The sequence below is a fragment of the Odontomachus brunneus genome, unplaced genomic scaffold, assembly GCF_010583005.1.
Source record: "Odontomachus brunneus isolate Ranch 3 - 2012 unplaced genomic scaffold, Obru_v1 Obru_scaffold_213, whole genome shotgun sequence".
In the NCBI taxonomy this organism is placed as follows: Eukaryota; Metazoa; Arthropoda; class Insecta; order Hymenoptera; family Formicidae; genus Odontomachus; species Odontomachus brunneus.
The window spans coordinates 232,782-253,590 of NW_022639663.1; the positions used below are offsets into that span (position 1 = coordinate 232,782).

Consider the following 20,809-nt stretch of genomic DNA (forward strand, 5'->3'; position numbering starts at 1 on the left):
TATATATATATATATATATATATATATATATATATATATATATGTTGATACAACAATAAAATTTCTGTATTATTATGGTTTTCTGAAAATGTTTATCAGTAAAAATTGATTATGCACTGTTACTACATAAAGTTTCTCTATGTAAATTTTCTATATGCAAATTTTTGTAATATTTAATTTGTAATATTATAATTTGCAAATTTTAGAATTCACTACTTTTTCAACAAAAAATTTAATTTTGCATTCGAAAACAGTGGCTTTGAGTAATCTTCAATATAAACTTTTACGCCAATTGAATGATTTATTAAATCTTTGGGTCGCTATTTTGAATTTTGAAATTTTGACTTCCGATTCAGATTCAGTGACTAAAAGTCCCCTTTACTAAAAATACTAAAACTTACTAACTCCTTCATAATTTTATTGACTCTTTTGTCAAAAGAGTATTTTTGGCCTACTGACATTTTTCTCACTCAATAAACAAAGAGTTAATAAGATAAAAGAAATTGTACTTTTGAAAAATAAAATTGATAGCAAAAGGTTTAATATGCGATCAAATATCAGTTGATTTTTTAACGTTGGAAGTAGTAATTCGTTCCTTTGGGGCATAATGCACTGTTTTATCTTGGTCCATAGTCCGACCATTTAGCGAACGTGCTTTTCGACAGACGTCAATCAGTCGAAACCACGAGAGAATGCTTTCGCAGCGCAACAATACACGGTAGCGCGTGAAATATGAAAAATTCCAATATTTTTAGTCGCGGGCTAGAAGTGCGCCAGAACGTATGGCTATTCGAAACCATAGTTTATTTACAATAATTACACGTCGGTGAAATACGAGCTCTCTTGTTTTGATTATTGACGTTGAATGGGTCTTTCCATTAGACGTTCTACCGCAAATGTTTCAATTTACCGGACAACTGAAACTTCCCCTGCGAGGGGAATTTTTCCTTTTTTTTTGGGATGTATACACTGGGATGTATGCATTTTTTATTTCCTTGTTTTATCACAATTAAAATGAAGGGACTTAAATCGCCTTTGTCTACGTGTGCAACGCGCATCTCACGTTTCTGGTTAAGCGAGAGTTCCAAACTGCAGTTATCTGTTTTTAACGTGGCATTGAGTGCGCTGTGTGTGGTTTGTAAACGTACGAAACAAAACATTTCGCGATATCGCGTTGCAACCAATATGGATTCTACTATTTGAATTTATATGGTAATATCGCTACTTTACACACCATCCATTTATTCTTTGTGCACGCGCGTACGCAACTCCATTATTTTCGATCAGTCCAGTGCGAAAGAGAGACAAAGTGTCGACATTTTGAAGCTGATGTGTTCACGCTCTGTCGTAGTTAAGAGTAGAGGAAATTTACGCACACACGCAGCGTGCTTGTTTATGCATTCGCGAATCGCCCGGAGGAAATGCGTCGCCCTAATTTCAAGATATTCGAAATGAACGAATTGGCGCGTCACCGACGGCTCTCGCACTTGCAGATCGATAGGCCACAAGGGCGAGCCATATCATGATCTAATTTACCCGAAGATGGCACAGGCCGTCGTCATGATGATGCTGACGGCGCAGGATCACATGGAGCGGCGGCGTTGCAGCTTCGAACTTTACGGCGCCGACTTCGTGGTCGCCGAGGACCTGTCGATTTGGCTGATTGAGAACAACACGAATCCCCGCATGCATCCGCCCAGCTCCAGAATCACGAAGCGCCTCTACTCCAGCGTGCTGGAGAGCCTGGTGAAAGGTGAGAGCGCGGCGAGAGCTGAGGCGAGCGTTGCGCGCGAACGGGAAAGTTGTCAAGTGTTCCACGTTCGCCGGAAAGTTCTTCCGCCGGCTGACAAACGAGGGTGGACACGGCTGGATGGTAGTGGATGGCCGGTGTGCTATCGACATCTTGTTTCGCAGGGAGCTTCAGAAATCGCGGGAGTAACGAAAGCTGCGAGCGCGGCTTGCGATTAGACAAGTTACACGCGTCATCTCGGACGGACGGACGGACGAACCGACCGACCGACCCGAGACGGTGCTCTCTTGCTCTCTCCCTCGGCTTCGCCAGGGTGATAACGGCGGCCATAATTCGCGGCGACGTAACGCCGATAAGCGCCACGTGCCCTACGTGATGGATTTACGCGAGGAATTAACCGCGTTAGCGAGATTTCCCGGGCGCAATTATCGAGCTCGAAATGGCCAAACACCTGATTGCGTCGATTATATCTTTTGTGTGCTCTCGAGATTATGTCCTGTCTCGAGGAGTGATGTGGAAGATTTAAGCGCGGCTGTAATTGAATCGAAATCATTTTGAATATTGAATCACTACAAAAAATGGTCTCGCAGTTGTAGCGACTGCAATTATCTAGATACGAGAGAGATTCGTTAAGATGGATAAGTGACTAGCGAACACTGCGATATCGCACATGTTTCGCATTTCATCAAGATGACAGAGTTTTTATTTAAAGTGCTTGTAAAATTTAAGAAGTACTAAAGAAAGTCTTTCTTTTTTTCTTTATAGCGCCCATCCAGATTAAAGCCAATCGTCATACACTCAGTCTCATGGGTGCTATATCATCAATAGTAACTAAAGACTTTTGGACAGCTGCATTAATTTCTAGCTACGCGTTTTCCATGACTGTTGATCAATCGAAGAAGCGGGAACGTTCAAAGCAAAAGTGACATTTTGACAGATTGACGTGTCGTAGTGTCAATAAAGGGGATTCATATATAGAGTGTCCGGTAACTCATGGAGTGATGACAGATCAGGTCAAAACAACGGGATAACAAAATTCCTCTACCATTTTACGAATAACCACATAAAATTTTGAGTTATTGATCAAAGAAAATTCGTGAATGATCACGCGCCATACGGCAGATGAGCTGTGATGGCGACATCTGCCTCTGTATGCTTATATATTAGATCAAACTGAACAAAAATTCCTTTATTATTTTTCAAATGCCTATGTTTAATTATTAATTAAAGAAGATTAGTGCATTATTGTGCACCATTGTACACTAATCTTTTTTAATTAATAACTAAACATTTACGTGGTCATTTGAAAAGTGGTAGAGGACTTTTTTGTTCAATTTTATCGAATATACAGCAGTAAACGTCGCTATCACAGCTCATCTATCTGTATACGCGTGATTACTTATGAATCTTCTTTAATTAATAACTCAAAAATTTACGTGGCTGCTTGCAAAGAGGAATTTTTTGTTCTGTTTGATCTAATCTACCTGTACACCGCGGCTTTTTCGTAAGTTACCGGATATTCTGTATAATTAATTGTATAATAATTATGATAATATGCATATACATCTTTCTCCGATTAATTATTTAAATTAATTTTATATATTAATCTCTTACTTATCTCTTAACCTTTCCCTCTACTCTCCTTCTACTGTACATCATATATATATATATATGAACAAATAACCCTTTTTATTGACAAGTGCGACACGTCGATTTATCAAAATGTCACTTCTGCTTTGAACACATTCTTGCTTCTTCGATTGATCAACAGTCATGGGAAACGCGTAGTTAGAAACGAATGCGGTCGGCCAAAAGCCTCTAATTATTATCGATATGTCGATAGCATCTATGAGATTGAGTGAACTTCTAATCTAAAAATTGACTGTAGTAGATAAAAAAATTTACCGCCAAAAAACGAACAAAGGTATAATTTTTACATCTATTTAAATTTGCAAATATTACTAAAATGCTGCTACTATAAATTTTACGCATTATAGACAATTTTCTAGCAAATACAAAAAGCGGTGATGAATTTCAACTGACATTTAGAATTTTACCTGCATTAGCGAGACAATTTTTTGAGTGATCAATGACGCTTCTTTTCCATCGTGAGGATTTCATGAACAATAACTTCCTCTTATTAGAAAATCGCTCAAGCCCGTTGTACTTGCATATTGAGAGATATTACAACGCGAATGAAGATAGCGCGTAAAGATGTAAAAGTAAAGTATCTTATCTATGTTATCCCGACGGTGGAACGTCAAAGAAAACTTACCGTTGGGAAAATGCCAGAGTACTTTTGCGATATATAAAATTTGATCCTGATAACACGAAGATACCGTGGCCCGCGAAATAATGAAATTCTTTTAGTACGGTCATCGACAAATTTAAACAATGAGGCTTTGTGAGCCGTGGCGTTGCATAATGAGCTTGCCCGAATTCCTGAATATTCCAGTCTGCAGTTTGAAGATAATTCTATGCGCCCCCGATCCTTTGTCCGTGCGTACGGGCGGCTTTTTATTATTGAATCTCATATCCTATCTCTTCTAGAGAAGCTCTCTCTGTCTCTCTCGGGGCTCGTTTATATCGCATAATAAAACCGTGCTCTGATTTATCTCTCGATTCATTTCGAAATATTCAATTTATCAGATCGGGCGCGAGATCAGGTCGAGCATTAAACGTTTGAGCATTAAACGAATTGATGTACTCTTTCTCGTAAGAACAGCAAATGTTGCGGAAATTTGGCCAGTTTAAACTGACTCTTTCACGATTACATATAGAAATATTTGGAAAATTATTTCTTTTTATAATTCATCGAATATTTAATTATTCATAACAAATATTTGACTATTTATCGACAACTTAATTATTTATCGAATATTTTTCCATATGTAATTTATCATGCATAATTTTTGCGCATTAATCCGCGGCAAATAAAATATATTTTATTTTACTCGTGTATGTTTTGAGAAATTTAAATGCTATTTTATTCCGTTGAAATTGAAATTGAAGATACGGTGAAACATGAAGAAACAGAAAATTCAACGATGTCGACATATCATACACAGTGATTTCCGATATTTCTCTCTCCTCGTTCTTTCCACTTGATCCTCTCTCTTTCCCGCCACGATAAATGCAGATTCGCGCGAAGGGATTTAAGAAAAGGGATCTCGCCGCGGTTGCGTCGCGGTCTCTCGCAATCTGCTAATCTACTTTCTGCAAACACCATCGCCGCGATCTAGTTAAGAGCGATTTGGTAGCGTGGCGCACGTGAAGACCCTTCGGTCGCTTTGCCGATGCTGCTTGCAGTGATAATGGACGCGCCAGTGGACGCTTGCGCCGACACGGGTGGCTTCAGTCTACTCTACAAGCAGTACATACCCGACTTCCAACCTTACCTCGGTCCCTGCCTCTCTGTGGCCGGCGAGTCGATGACACTGCACGAGCAGCCGCGGAAGCCGGAGAAAGAAAGAAGGACAAACATTTGCGGTCCCTGGAGCAAGCAACGTGCAAAGACCGCCCCGCCCATGATCCCACACTCGAGAGAGCCAAATGTGGTCGACCTTATTGACCACTTGAACGCGGCGCGATGCACCACGGCCAATTGACGCGACGCCTTTTCGGCCGGCGCCGAGGGACAAACAGGAGCGAGTCATCCGGAACGTAATACCTTCGATCCCTTCAATTTCTGCAAGGTACTTTCTAAAGTGCAACCAGTGCATTCTCCACCGCTGTACTTACAGCTGGTGGTTCAGTTATAAGTGCAGCACTGCGATCAGTAGAATCTCGCCCACAGAATCAGCTACAGTAACGATTATTGTCGCATTCTGCGAGTACAGACGGTGTCATTGTACGTAAGGTACAAAAGAAGGCCGCTAATTCTGTCGCCTCAAACGCAGAAAGTTGGATTTGCTGTAACGTATGACGAATTTGTGTTCTACAGATTTTATACAGTGGAATCTTATTTCCTCCGGTCAAAATCAGTGGGAAGCGAGATGGAATAATAAAATGGGAGTGTTTTCACTGAAAATCAGTGCATACTCACTGATCTTTACACTCCTTTCACCGATTCAATCAGAAATATTATTACTGATCGATCTTAAGAGAGTAACGGTTCGGTAGCCGAGTATTATGTCGTCGCGTTTTTGTCATCACTATCTCTTGGCGAGGCATTAGCGCGAGCATTTCCCTCACGTTGCCGGTCACTTTCGAGTTTACACTGAAATGGAAACGACCTTGTGACCTCGCGACCTTAATATTGAGAGAGGAAAACGTAGAGCCTTGCGCAGTGACGAGAGACAGCAAAGAGACACGGGGAGGAGGCCGCCGGTTTCTGATTAATCGAGGGTACAATCGTGCGCGCGCGCGCGCGCGATTGAACGCGAAATTTACACGCCCGTATTTTTTCACGGTAAATTTAGCGTCACGCCGCGTGTAATTAACGAGCGCAAGATAGCGCGGCGTAATTAATGTTGTCATTAGCGGCGATGTCCGCGCCGCGCCGGAGTTTCTTCTTTCCGCGTCCCCGAGGAGAATCGCGCGGCACGAAGGAGCGCGCGCCAGTCTTGAGAGAGTATAACGATGCAAACTTCCTCGAAATATATATATATATATATATATATGTATATAATGCACTAAACTTTCCCAGTTTGCGTATCGACGCGATACTTTTGCGAAGAATTCGCGCGTAATGACATTAGCAAGAGGTAATGTTATTAGCGACGGTTTTACTCACCTGACGTACATGCAGCGATAATGAGTGAAGAAAGATTCATTGAGAGGAGATCCATTGAGAGCGTTGAGAGTCTAGAAATTAATTACGGTGAAAGTACAAATACCTGGACAACATTAATAATACTGGCGTTATTAACCTAACAATTTGTGACATTCTTATTGTTTTGGGGTCTTTAAATACAAATAACTCTTTAAACTCTCTAAACGTATATGTGTATGTATTCAATATGTGCGTAAGGTATCTAAATTATTGACATTATCGCGCACAATCATATGCGCTAGTCTTCTTTAATTAATAACTGAACATGGACAATTTGTAAAATGATAGAAGACTGTTTTGTTCAGTCTGTCCTAATATACACATTGCGCCAAAATAGTTTCAACATTTTTTCCACATAGCATGAATAAAAGATCTCCATACAAAATGCATTTACATACTTGTGCATCATTGTCGACTATTCCGAAAAAGTGACAACGTTGTCTAGAAATAATTGTGACATTGACATGCTATGAAGCTCATATTAATGGTCGTTACTTGAAATTCCTCTCAAGTAAGATACTCAGATTTCAGTTCATTAAATGAAAGTTTTTCAGTTGAATTACGATTGCAGATATAATATCACACATAACTCAGCTGAAAAAAGTTCGGATCCAACTCAAATCCAAATCCAAATACAAATCGAAGTGTCTCACGCGAGACAAGTTTCAAATGACAACTATTGATATGGTCTTAAGCTTATTTTCCGATATGTATACATACATGTATGTATATCAATATTCCAATTCGAGATGCAATTCTCCTTAATCGAGATTTATCTTGAGAAATATTTTTAATTACTCTTAACTTTCACGAGAAAGTTTATAATACTGTCCTTACTTTAACGTATATTGTATATTTTGAAGGTTTAAATATTCGTATTTAAAAGCTAAAGCAATAAGAATGTCCAGAGTTAGGTATACTAGGTATTGAGGTATTCAGGTACTAGTACTTTTACCAATTATATATTCAATATACTCACTGTTTTGAAAAAAATTAGAATAAAGACATCATTTTCGACGGCAGCCTTATGCAAAATAGCATTAAACAGCGTTTTTAATTGTTTGCTCGTGTCATTTAAATTTGGATATTCATTTGAATATATCGTTGAATCTTTTCCAGTGAGTTGGTTTGAAGTCATCGCGTTTTATCACGTCGGCGGAAGAGATTTTACGACGGCTGTTCGGCGAACCTCTCATGCATAAGTACCAGACACTCAAGATAAAGACAATCGTTTTATTATTGATATGTACATACAATAAATTTATTTACAAATAATACAATAAATTTTGACGTCGTAAGTTATTCTTGATGATATATGTTAACAAAATACTACGCTCTTACCGATTATTGTGCCGTGCTGATATTTGAAAACTCTTTTGGTCACGGAGGTTTCTTCGTTTCTCTTTCTCTCTCGTGTTTTCTGATTTTTATTTTTCTCTCTTTTTTACGTTTCACACGCTTCTTTTAATGTGAACGGTAAATGTTCTGGTTTTTACCCTGCGCAAATATTTACCCAAGAAACGTTAACGACGTTTAGACGTAGGCAATTCGCGAGCCTCGGCGGTCCCGTTTCTCTCGCTTCATCGTGTGTCGGGGTGAGTGTTTCGTTTTTCCTTGTTTTTTTTTTCCTTTTACTGTACTTCTCGCCTTATATAAACATTATATTAGCTATCACTAAAATTATAAAACAAATCGGCCGTGCCTTGGTGTACGACGAGCTTCCGTCCCCGTGGTGCATCGCGGCTGGATGTTCCTCTGCAACAGAAATTTTCATCGATTCGACATGATGTGGACGAAAGCGTGGCACGATCAGTTTCCGTATCGTTTTATCGCGCTACGGCAGAAACAAGATCTTGCGCACTAAATTCGAAAGCCACTGAGTGGCCAGTTTTTGAGACAGTTTTTCAAAAGATCAGTTTCCAAGTCTGGGCCCTGATACGCAGGAAAACTTGAGCAGTAAGACTTAAACAGCAAGAAAATTGACCAATTACAATCAATTATTCTTGAATCGTAAGAAGAAACATCGACTGTGATTGGTCAATTTGTTTACTTAAGTTTTATTTATTTATTTTATTTATTTATATGGTAGGAACTTTTTCCAGACATAGTACATAATCGGAAAAGAAGATAAAACTATACAAAGAGTATAAAATATTGCGCAAAACAAGTGAAACAAATACATCATATAGGTGTTATTGATTTACGAAATATATGTGAATATGTAAGGAAATTACAAGCAGCGCAAAGACCACCATAAATGTGAATGTAACGAGTCGCTAATCGTAAACCATCAATTTTATAGTAATTTATTATTTAATTGCCCAATTAACGCTGTCGCAATAGAAGACATAAAAGCAGCAATAGATCCAGTGAAGAAATTGCAAATACGAAATAATAATAAATAAAATTGGAACGTTATATATTATATTGATTTTAAATAAACGTGGATAAAATAAGTAGAACCAACGAATGGAAAGCGTTAAAATTGATTGATATTATCAAATGCACGCAATTGCAATTTATATTGCAATTAACGACATTATAGTTGAAAAGTCGCGTTATTTGCGAGTAGTCATGATCTCGAATATTCATGAGCGTTCTAATGCTTCAACAGATAAACCTAATAAATTTATTGTACCGTCCCGACCTGTTTAATGTAGCTTGCTAAAGTAACTAGATGACACGCGCATGCTCGAAGTGAGGACAAACTGATGACACATAAAGCAATCTTACCCCTTACAGCCCTGAGTTTTTTTATCGATCCAATTTTAATGAGTTGTATGTATACTGAGGTGTTTTTGGCCGTACTGATGACGAATCCGAGGTCAGAATTGCAAAGATCAAAACGCACCTTCAATTTGGCAATCAGTAAATATTTAAATTTTGTAAATTTGAACCAATTGAATGATTGATATGTATAGATTGCTGATAACGAATCCTGATAACGAAGGTTAGAAAGTTGCAAAATTCAAAATGGTGGATACAATATGCCACGACAGCCACGAAGAATCGTATTAATGCAATTTTTATATTTACTGTCATATTGAATTGCCACTATATTGGATCCGCTATTTTGAATTGTGCAATTCTAATCTCGGATTTGTCATCAGCGATCACAAAACCGATACATAATATTTTGATATCGTGTCTATATATTTATATAGCTCGTAGACTTTTATTATGTATGAAATATCAAAGAAACAATTTGTTTTTAATATATTTTTTATTTTTCTATATAAAATCTTATTTTCTGTACAACAGATGTACGTTCTACCCAAAAAGCTATTTTTTTTAATAGTGCAACAAGGGGATTACTGAAATACATTGATCCGTTCCAAAGTTACACAAATACCTTTTTGGGACAGCATATTGAATCCCATCAGGCTGGGAAGGATTAAAGAATACTTTTAAGATCGCGTGAGAAACATTTTGCTGCTTACGTTTTTTTGCACATGGCCGGTCATTACAACCCGCGCGCGATCGCGATTGGAATTTACATTGGAAAATACGTGTAGGACGCGTAAAATCGACGGATCGTCGACTCGACGAAATTGCCGCGCGGAATTCAAACAGTTCGGCCGCGTCGCGTCGGGTCATTTTCATCGGAAAACCGACGGAAATTCCACGCGCAAACTCCGAAACTAATGATGCGCCGGATCTCACCTAATCACTTTAGGCTAAATCGAAGGCTATCGATATGCGGCGCGTTTCAGCGCTTTCTGCGAATTAAGCACGGTGGCTTTAACAAGGCGGCACGGCGGCGACGGCTATATAGGCCGACGAGAGAACGCGGTGCGTTGGAGCGTAAGCGCGAATTTTCAGGCGGCCACCGTGTGTACACGGTGACCAGTCGGCCATTCTTTTTTTTCGCCTTTATTTCCGTTTTTCATCTCGCACAGAAACAAACGAGCTGCATGCAAAAATATTCGAAAAGCATTGGATACATCGTGCAACGAATGCGAAAAAAATTCGGTATACGCGATACGCGCTCATGCGCGCGCGAAAACGTATGCCGGGCCGGATGACGTTGACACGGATGACGATAACATATTATCGTGCATGCATATCGATGGACCATTGTATCCGGTCAAGCCGTCAGCTGTTGCTCTAAACAGTTAATGCTTCAAGTTTGTAATTAATATGTCCGCCCTCTGATTACACAACACGCCGATCATTCGTCATGTATTGTAAAGCACGTACGGGAGAATTGCGGGGGAAAATTGATACCTGATTCGTATCGGAAATCCATGATGAATCCGCGACAATGCATTTACCAATTGTCTCACTGTTTGTGTTACCACGTTATTCCTCTTCATTACGACTTTATTTAGAACGATCGTCTTCCGCGTTCGCGTCGCGAGTCTCTCTTCATCTTCGGCACAAAATAACGAATCGGTCTGGCTCGCGCGAAGCGAAAAGTGCGACATCCAGGGACGATGAAACAATTCACGCAATCAACTCGTAAGCGTTGCGCAAAGTCGTATCGCGCGCTTGATTGCTGACAGCGCGAGAAATAAAACTCGTGAATTCCGCCCGCTTCGAAAATGTATCGAGTTACGAACGAGACGGAAAAAGCTCCTCCTCTTCCTTTTGGACGGGCCGAGCACACAATCCGCTTTCGTTTGATTTTATTTCACTCCGTAGCCGGGCGCGCCGGGAAATTGCGCGAGATTTTCGCGCGGGAATCAGACGTTAAATTGCTTTGTCATCGCGAATCGACGCACTTCGCGCGACGCGCTGTACCGTCGGGTGTATATGTGTACCACGGGATGAAAGGAACGGAGGGGGAAAGAAGAAGAGACAAAAAGAAATGAAATAGAGACAAGAGAAACAAGCTTTCGAAATCCACCGCATTTCGCAACTGCACGTACAAAAGATCTATTCGCGGTGTTCCGCCGCCCGAGCAATCGACTAGCCGCAGCCATCGATTTCAGGCTTAATGCGCGACTTGCCGGGCATATTCGAAGCTTGCGGTGCTTACAGAGAAGTCAATCAACGTTATTTCTCTCTCTCTCTCTCTTTCCCTTCCTCCCTCCTTCTCTCCCTCTCTATCCTCCATCTTCTTTTCCGCAGTCTCTCCAATATCTTCCTTTTTCCTTCTTTTTTTCCCTCTTTCTTCCTCCTTCCGTCTTTTTCTCCCTCTTTCCTCCTCTCTATCTTCTTCCTCCCTCTCTCTCCCTCCTATCCCCTCGCTTTCTCTCTCTTACTCTCGGCAAGTCTTCCTCCTCGTCGTGGACTATTTTTCCTCGATTCGTTGTAATTGCGGTGAAACCGTTTTTTTTCCAATTTAGAAGCTGGCAAACTGCTGCCGTTGGTTAGAAATTGGAAAAAAAAGTTTTGCGTCGACGGGCCGTGAAAAATTGAAAAAGTGCGAGGGGGAAGAGACAGGGAGAGGGGGAGAGAGAGAGAAAGAGAGAGAGAGTAGAGTGCAAAAAAAATAAGGTATTCGTCGAGAAAATAACTGTTTTACAGTAATACGATGCGCGAGTCGCGCGCGCAAGTAAATTCTAACTCACCGTTAACAACGTGCACCTTTATTGTACTGGGATTCGCGTTGCTCGGCTCGCATGTATATTGACCGGAATCGCTCGGCACGGCTTTCTGGATCATCAAGCGACTCGTTGTTTCGGGACCTTTCTCCGTGACAAGACTGATGCCGCCGCGCGGCGAGTCGAAATTGATAACCTGGACAAAATCACAACGTTGGCGTTTATGTTTGCAGGATCATGCGACAGTATATGCGCGCGTGTGACATACTCCCGCGATTAATCGAAAGTGGCACAGGCAGCGCAGGCACGAGGACCAGTAACGGAGAGACATTAAATTTACATACTGTGTACTCGCGGTCTCGCAATATCTATATGTATAAAATAGAATGTCTATCTACATGTTCCCTATTAACTTCTAAACCCTTTGACCGATCTGGACCAAATTTTGCATAGTTGCTCCTACGGAAAATACAGGCTATCATGAAACCTGGACACCTCACTCCCTTTCATCGATTTCATCCCCTTGACACTTTGTGCTGAATCGGGCAACGCCGGGTAGTTTCAGCTAGTCCGCTGTAACAGTAATGTCATTCGAGATGTACGATAATGCGATTAAATTGCCGATTGAGACGAACTTATTGATTGGGTGAAATGGCGCGATACTCGCGTCGAGTCTCTCGGGAATCTCTTGTTCCCGCCTGGCAGGAACAATAATGGTCTGGCTGAAAATAATTTTCCTAAAGATACACAAGCTGTCTTAATAAATAGCTGATGGGCAATTTTGCAGGAAGTCGAATCCCCTGCCTGAGGTGGCTCTCATTCTCTGCGCGTCTCGCGACTTGCACTTGTCACGGGAATGAGACACCGTCTATCTGGAGCTTTACCACCGAGTGAGTTTCCAAGGACGGAGCTGTTCGAGTTGCGGGAGAAAGAGAAATGATAGCTTCGGGGGTGCTTCGCGAAGGTAATGTCGGAAATAAAAGCTAACTCCCTCCTCTCTTTTGATTCGCGTCGCCTAATATCGAACACGTAGGCGCGCGCGTGCGACGCCGTATGCGCCCTCGTCCGCAATCATTCTCTCAAAGACGCCGGCGCCTGTGTTTCCTTATATTTCCCCGGAATCCTCGCTTTTTCCGACAACGCAATGACGCTCCTTTGGCAGAAGATAAAAGGCGTCTTTCTCCGAGCTGCGAGCTAAAGAATAGCAGACTGTATTGATGCTGTGTGTGTATATGTGTATATATATGTGTATATATATATATATATATATATATATATATGTATATATATACGTATTTTCTGTATTCCCTTTGAGGATAGACACGTAGTGGCACGCCCCGCGTGCAGAACGTGAAATATCCACCGCGTTTCTTTTCCCCGCGTTTTGTTTTCGTTCTCCCCTCGAAAGGCTAACTCACCATACCGCCGCGCTCGACCGTGATACGAGAGGAAGAGGGAGGGGGGAGGGGGTGGCAGAGAGGAATCGTTTCGCCCGTGCGCATCGCCTTACGGAATAAATGATTATCCGCGAATCGAAAGCCGCCGTGAATTAATCGGAAAATAATTTCGTTCCTTGCTGCCGCGGCAGTGCGCCAGGCTGATCTTCTATTTCGCGCTTTACTTTGATCAACGTGCGCGATAGTACCTTGCGAAAATTGCGTTACCTGCCGTTTCATTCTAGTAAAAGCGGCGCAGCCAGGCGAGAGCGTAGCCGCGTGTATCTACGATATATCCGGCGACCGATGGCGGAGCGATCTATCGGCAATCGGCCGAGAAATTACTTTTTTTTTTTCATCGACGCTTGCGCGAGTTTTTAGTACGTGCCGCGCGGTACGAGCACGGTACGAGCACGGTATGAGCGTCTCATTAGTGCGCGCGTACGGAATAATCTCCGCTCAGCCGGGCTCAAAAGCGGAATTACAAATATTGGTTCGCGGAGGGCGAATTTTTAAATTATCCCATCATCGCGTGGTGGAACGACGTGATGGAACGCGATTCGACATCGTGAAGCGATTCTGTCGCGAAATCTTTTTATGATGACGTCGATATTAATGTAAGCCGTTCCTTTACGTTCCGCGGAATTCGTGAGATTCCCGACGAACCCTGTCATACAATGCTGTCGTTGAAGCCGAGATGTAGCCTCCTCACGCTGAGGTAATACGCGTCGATAGAGCCACCGATCGCGCACGTTGTTACTTGGCGCGCTGTGAAGAGCGATTACACTGATTTGGCGTTACAAGTCACAGGTTTGCCGGTGAACTCGAAGAAATGTGAATGGCATGTAGCATTAAAATGTCAAGTTTTAGGGAAATCTAGAAGGATCCTTGAGGATTTAAAAAAGGAGGATTTTTATTTCAAATTTAAAGATTTGCGGTACCTGACGTTAGATTGAGATAAAAAATCCCGTGAAATCCTACGTTTATAACCATATTTTTGGGGACATACAGTACAATCAGGGTCTGTTAAACAACTCTGAGCTACAACTTTGTTGAAAGTCGATATTTTAGGTACCTCTTCCTTCAGAGATGTATGTGGGAAGTCTCAACTGCAAGACAGTACAATAAAATCAAAATCTGCAAACAGATTTGCGCTATTTTGAAATTTTCTCTAAACTTTTACGAAACTTGGTGGGCGATCGAATATTTGTTCGGGTCTCAGAGAACCATTATTATACGCACGGAGGATTAATCCGCGTATATCGTATTTTTTGGAACATACAGTATAATCAGAGTTTATCAGACCTGAGCAACTTTGTACTACCACAAACTCGTTGAAAATTTTTGACACATTTCTTTCCAGAGATATGGAGAAGCCTCAATTGTAAAAGATAGTAGTGCAATAAAATCAAAATCTGCTAATAGATTTGTGGTTTTTTGAAATTTTTACGAAATCTTTATGAAACTTGGTGGGCAATCGAATATTCGTTTCAGAAAGCTATTCTTGTACGTGGAAGGTTAAATTCTGTGCTTATATCATATTTTTACAATTTGGATCTGTCAGATCTGAGCAACTTTGTACTACTACAACTTCGTTGAAAACTTTGGACATATTTTCTTCCAGAGATATGGAAAAGCTTCAACTAAGATAGTAGATAGTAAGATAGTAGCGCAAAAAATTCAAAATCTGCAAACAGATTTACGCCGTTTTGAAATTTTCTTGAGATCTTTTCTCGAGATCTTACGAAAGTTGGTGGACAATCTAATATTTACTCGAGTCAGAACCATAATTGTAAGTGGGCGGTTAATCTTCCGCACATATAATATTTTTGGAGTATACAGTACAATTTGATTCTGTTAGACAACCTTAAATTACAACTTTGTTGGAAATCGATATTTAGACATCTTTTCTTCTAGACATCTAGGAAAGCCTTAGCTATAAGATAGTAACATAAGAAAATCAAAATTCGCAAATAGATTTGCGTTATGTTGAAACTTTCTTGAAATCTTTACGAAAGTTGTTGAATAATCGAGTATTCATTCGAATCTCGCAGACTCAATATTGTACGCGGAGTATATGCTCATATATGCTATGATGAATGGTCCTGAAAAATAAGTCACGTCGTATTCAAAGACCGTCATTCTTTCTCGACATTCCTCGTTATTCAAGCCTAAGGCCAGATCCATTATAAAATTTTTACCTTGCCCGAATTCAAAAGCGAATCTCTCTCGTTAAAGGGAATTTAAAGGCTCCTCGTGTCTGCGGCTCCGTGGAAACTCGACATTCTCGAGTGGCCTACTTGCTGGTTCGACACACTCACCTCCCTGTTATGACTCCAAATCATCATCGGGGGTGGTTCGGGGGCGAATCTTACGATGCACGTCAGATTGATGGTGCTGCCCTTATTGACGAAGAGGTCCGGCCCTCCGACTATCACGGTTACCGGCTCTAAAACAAGCACAAGACGTCCGACTTGAGACTGGCTGTGACTACTTGACGGTTGTGTGCAAGCAGGTCGGTTAAACGACCGTAGTCGGGCGATATAAATCTCGCCGTATATTCGATATTTTTATCGCGACACACACACACACACACACACACATAGCACACTTGTCTTCTATGACCCGGTAGACGAGCTTTTGGGTCAAGTCCCGTCGATAAGATCCTCTCTGCTCTCTCTTTGCTCGCGCACAGTCTGCTTAAGGTATCACGGCGGTCATTAACGGTCTATCTTCATGGATGTATGACCTCATACACGCTCCACTCGAGTGAAAATGTGCGGGGCACACAGGACACAGGTAGCTTGTCGTCCTTTCAGAGACGCTTACTCGATACCTGCCAGAAAAGCCGTGGCCGTTATACGGCGTACATTTGAAAGTTAAATGGATTTTTGAAACTCCAACTTTACGATCCGGCGTTACCGAGAATTTTGATTAAAGCGTTTTATTATCCGTAAGATAATTGAAAAAAAACATGCTGTCCGATCAAGTTTTCTTTGCAGGGGAAATGGCAGTTGAAATCTTAAATTCTGTGTAAAATTCCCGTGTGTTTAACTCTAGAACTTTCCTTAACCCCTTCAATGTTACTGATGTCATATGGCGCATCTTTGAAAAAAATTATTAATCTTTAACTTTGAAAAAAATTATTAATCCTTAATCGAAATCAATGAAGTTTGATATCCATAGGTTTTTTCGCTGAATCCGAATCCGGGATCAAAATTTCAAAATTCAAAATGACGGGCTCAAAATGGCTTCCAAAAAATTTTAAAAATTATGCGATTTGCATGAAATTTGGTTTACAAGGGTTTTTCGGTTCATAGAATCAGAATCTGCTGTCGACTACTGCGACTATCTGCTGTCGACTATATAATCTTAACAGAAATTAAGTAGTAAAATATTTTTAATTTTGAAAAATATTTCAATAATACACATTCATTTTCGAGAATTCTATCTGGTCAAATTAAATTTATCTTTTTGAATTTTAACAATTTGACAGCAGATTCTGATTCTGTCACCCGATAGAAACTCCTGTAAATCATATCTCATGTAAATCGTATAATTTTTAAAATGTTTGGACGCCATTTTGAATTTTGAAATTTTGACCCCGGAATCGGATTCAGCGACCTAAAAAACTTTCTCTGACATAGTCGTCATAAATTCAATGCTTTTATGGAGATCACTTTTGGCCCAAAAGCATATTTTTTAACTGACACTGAAGGGGTTCATGAAGGGAAACATGATCAAAGTTTACACAAACCAACGTTTTAAACGTTACTGTTTTTAAAAACATGTTTTGTTTTTCTATTATTACTTTTTTCAATTTCACTGAATTGTAAAAACATTAACAGATTTATATTTATAGATGCTTTCTACACCGAGTAAAAAATAAAAAGGATTGCAATTCGATTATTTTTGCAAGAGTTATGAGCAAATGAAAATGGGTGAACTTTTTTTTAAAGGTTCTAGAGAATTAAATTATTTTTTATTATAATTTTTTTCAACTTTATTGAGTCGCAAACACATCAATATATTCATATTTCTCTGTTTTTTATGCCGATTGAAAAAAAGGATTGAATTTCAATCATTATTCCGGAAGTTATGAGAAAATAAGGATGCGCTGGGTAAAATTTACTCATATTTAGGATTTACGTAATTTTGTGATGTTTAGGGTTCTAGAATTATATAATTATTGACAAGAAAAAAATACCTGAGCCGAAACTCCGAGTCAGTGTTGGCTGACTTAGTCGTCGACGTCAAACGAAGGCTCTTCTTCGTATGTAATAGTTAATTATACGATGTTTATATTATGCACAGCGCGCTCTCTCTCCCTCTCTCTCTTCTCATCGTTCTTTAGCGGATATAACTTTTCAAGTTATATTACACCCGGAGAAACGTTTGAGTCGGACTCGCGCGACGCGCGTTACGGGAGAATTTATATCGCTCCAAATAAATACGTCTTCTAACGAAGTGAAGCGCGATGCCGAAGTTCCGCCAGCGAAGTGAAAACTTTACCTCCGAGGGAATTAGAAGTTCGCGACTTTCGCAGGTAAGATCGTTAGCGGGAACAATCGCGCAGGTAGAAGTGAGCGGGAGGACAGCGGGCGATCTCCCGTTCCGACGGTAGTTTTGCGACTCAAACCTTTCCCGCGGAACGTCTCATCGGGTATGCGTTAATACACGACGAGATAATCAATTCGCTCACCGACTATGGTTAGGTACACGGGGTGACCGATGGGCGGGGTCGTTGATATTTGGCACTCATAAATCCCGGAGTCCTTGCGCTGAGGATATCGTATCCTCAAGGTCCAGTCCTCCGTATGAGGATAGTGTAGTGCCTCGAAACGTTGATCGCTGGTGTAGGTGTAACGACCAACCGTTAGCAGGTGTATGTCCCGGTGCCTGACCCAGGAAACCTGTGGGAAAAAGAGAGTTTCCGTTCTCATCACATCTGCCGTTTCACATCGCACGATCGATCGCCAATTACGTGAACGAGTCTCCTAAAGTCTCACAAGTCTTTCCTATAACTTAAGGTTATCAATGATAAGGCGATGTTGTGAAACCCGTTGCGCATTGGCGATCGATTAGGTCGAGGAATCTGGAACACATGGGTGTTCTTCGCGAAATTAAGAACGACGATACGAGCGACGAGAAACGAAATTGCTCTGTGTTAATGTAAGTACACGGACAAAAGAAATCTCAGAGTGAGTAACTGAATGAGGGTCAGACGAAAACTCGCTGTTTAGAAACAATATCTCTGTTACTGTAACAGAGAACATTCGTTTAAACATTTAGCTGCATTGAAATTTGTCTCATATGAGACACTCAAATTTGTATTTTATTTAGAACCAAGTTTGTCAGTTGGGTTATATATTATATATATAATATATGATATATATAATATATATAATATTTATATCTGTAATCATACAGATTTAGTCGATTTAGATTTAGATACAGATTTAGTCGATTCAACTGAAAAGTTTTCATCCAACTCTGCATTTAAATCTGATATAGGTATTAATCCGTATTAATAATCATTATTTAAAACATGTCTCAGATGAGATACTTATGAGATACAGATGAGATTTTTATTCAGAGTCAGATCTAAGTTCCTTAAATTGAATTATAATAAGTGTGACATCTATATCTGTAGTCGAATGATTCAATTGAAAAACTCTCATCTAACTCCAAATTGAAAGCTGAGTATCTCACTTGAGACGAGTTTCAAGTAATGACTATTGATACGAATTATAGAGCCGTCTCGAGTGAGATTCTCAGATTTAAATTTCGAATTAAATGTGAATCTTTCAGCTGAATCACAATTGCAAATATAATGTCGTATATATATCGTATATATATCGTATATATATCGTGTGAACCAAGTAAATATCTCAAATTTGACTTTAAATTTATATCTCACGTAGGACAAGTTTCAAGTAATAATTATTAATCATAGCCTACATATATCTAACATAGAAATATCTGGATCGAGTGTATTTTTTCGCAGTGTAAAAGCTTAAATGGAAAAGAGATTGTAACGGATATAGTCAACCAAAATGATATGAGATTGTTTTCATTCTAATTGTATCGTATTCTTTCGTTTCCCAGCTTTTCTGCTTTTGCAGCCTCCTATCTAACAATCAGACATATTGCAGAAGAAAATGGAACACTTTACTGCAGACATTATTTTTGTTTGCGGAATACACAATCTCGAAACGCAGCAATGCAGCAAGACGTGAAAATATATATGTGAGTCTACATATATCGTGTGTTATATATATGCTAATTTTGATCAACCAAGATGGCCGCTATAGCCATCTATTCCTCCTCACTCCTGAAGCTTCGCATTCCGTGTCTATAGAGAGGTACCTTATGCTCCAGATATTCCTACGTTTATGAAATCTGAGTATTTCATTTGAGACGAGTTCCGAGTAATAACTATCAATACAGGACTGAGAACGATTGGCTGAGTAGGAATCTTCTACAGGAATCTTCCTGTTCTTGCAGCTGAGTTTCTCATCTGGTATCCAAGTAACAGAAAATTCTGTTACATTGAGGAAATTGTTTTTTCTGTGTAATTACTCGCAATAAGAAGCGCACCGGGACGTATGGAGGATTTCGCATTGTGAGACGGAGCGTGGCATATATATATATTGCGTATAGAGTGGGATCTCGCGTAGGGCACGACCATGTGAGGAACTAACACTATATATCCATAGAGCTGTCGATATCAGGCGTTGCCGGCTGTCGGCGTATTTATCTATCTTACGGTGAAGCAGGCAGGGTTCGCATATATAATGCATTATTTGATAAATATAAGTTGAGAGCTTATTTGCTTGTGCGGAGAACCTGCCCGTTGCCGCTCTCAGCCATGTTGTTAAATTTTTATTATTATTAAATACGGCAGAGCAATCTCACACAGAGACTGGACGGAGTTGCCTCACTAGGAGACAAACCATCGTCGTGCTCCAGGCGGATCCTCCGGCGTTGGTAACGACATTACGCGGAGTTTAGTCGATACAGATCCACGAGTTCCGACAGGAGTAGAGGGCTCCTGTTGAAAAGCTGAATACGCGAATAATAACGAGCTTCTCAAGGAAGTGTTCCCTCGTGTTTGAGGACGGAACGACGTTACGTAATTGCGGAGGAGGTCAACGAAACGTTCATTGAAATTTCAATTTGTCGCTGCGTCTGTGGCTCTCTATGGAGGCGTACGCGCGTCATGCGAGTAAACCATTGCGCGAAATAATTAACTACCGTCTGTTCAAATAATTAATTACTCCCTGTCCTTTAATTCCGGACGACATTAACGCGGCTTCAGGCCGGCCGAGTCGATTGAGTTAACGTGCTGGGAGGGAGG

General features: G+C 40.4%; 2 protein-coding genes across 2 annotated transcripts in view; one reads left to right on the forward strand and one right to left on the reverse strand.

Annotated features, from left to right (window-relative positions):
- Positions 1-7,778, forward strand: part of LOC116852302 (tubulin glycylase 3A-like) — a 22,450-nt gene extending 14,672 nt beyond the window's left edge. Inside the window, exons 9-11 of the mRNA XM_032832505.1 lie at positions 1,494-1,753; positions 5,060-5,445; positions 7,644-7,778. Coding sequence (XP_032688396.1) covers positions 1,494-1,753; positions 5,060-5,358 — 559 coding nt within the window. The 3' untranslated portion in view covers positions 5,359-5,445; positions 7,644-7,778. The remainder of the gene's footprint in view (positions 1-1,493; positions 1,754-5,059; positions 5,446-7,643) is intronic.
- Positions 7,744-20,809, reverse strand: part of LOC116852303 (zwei Ig domain protein zig-8) — a 49,935-nt gene continuing 36,869 nt past the window's right edge. Inside the window, exons 3-6 of the mRNA XM_032832506.1 lie at positions 18,152-18,362; positions 15,771-15,898; positions 12,041-12,209; positions 7,744-8,279 (exon numbers count right to left, since the gene is read on the reverse strand). Of these exons, the coding sequence (XP_032688397.1) occupies positions 8,173-8,279; positions 12,041-12,209; positions 15,771-15,898; positions 18,152-18,362 (615 nt within the window). The 3' untranslated portion in view covers positions 7,744-8,172. The remainder of the gene's footprint in view (positions 8,280-12,040; positions 12,210-15,770; positions 15,899-18,151; positions 18,363-20,809) is intronic.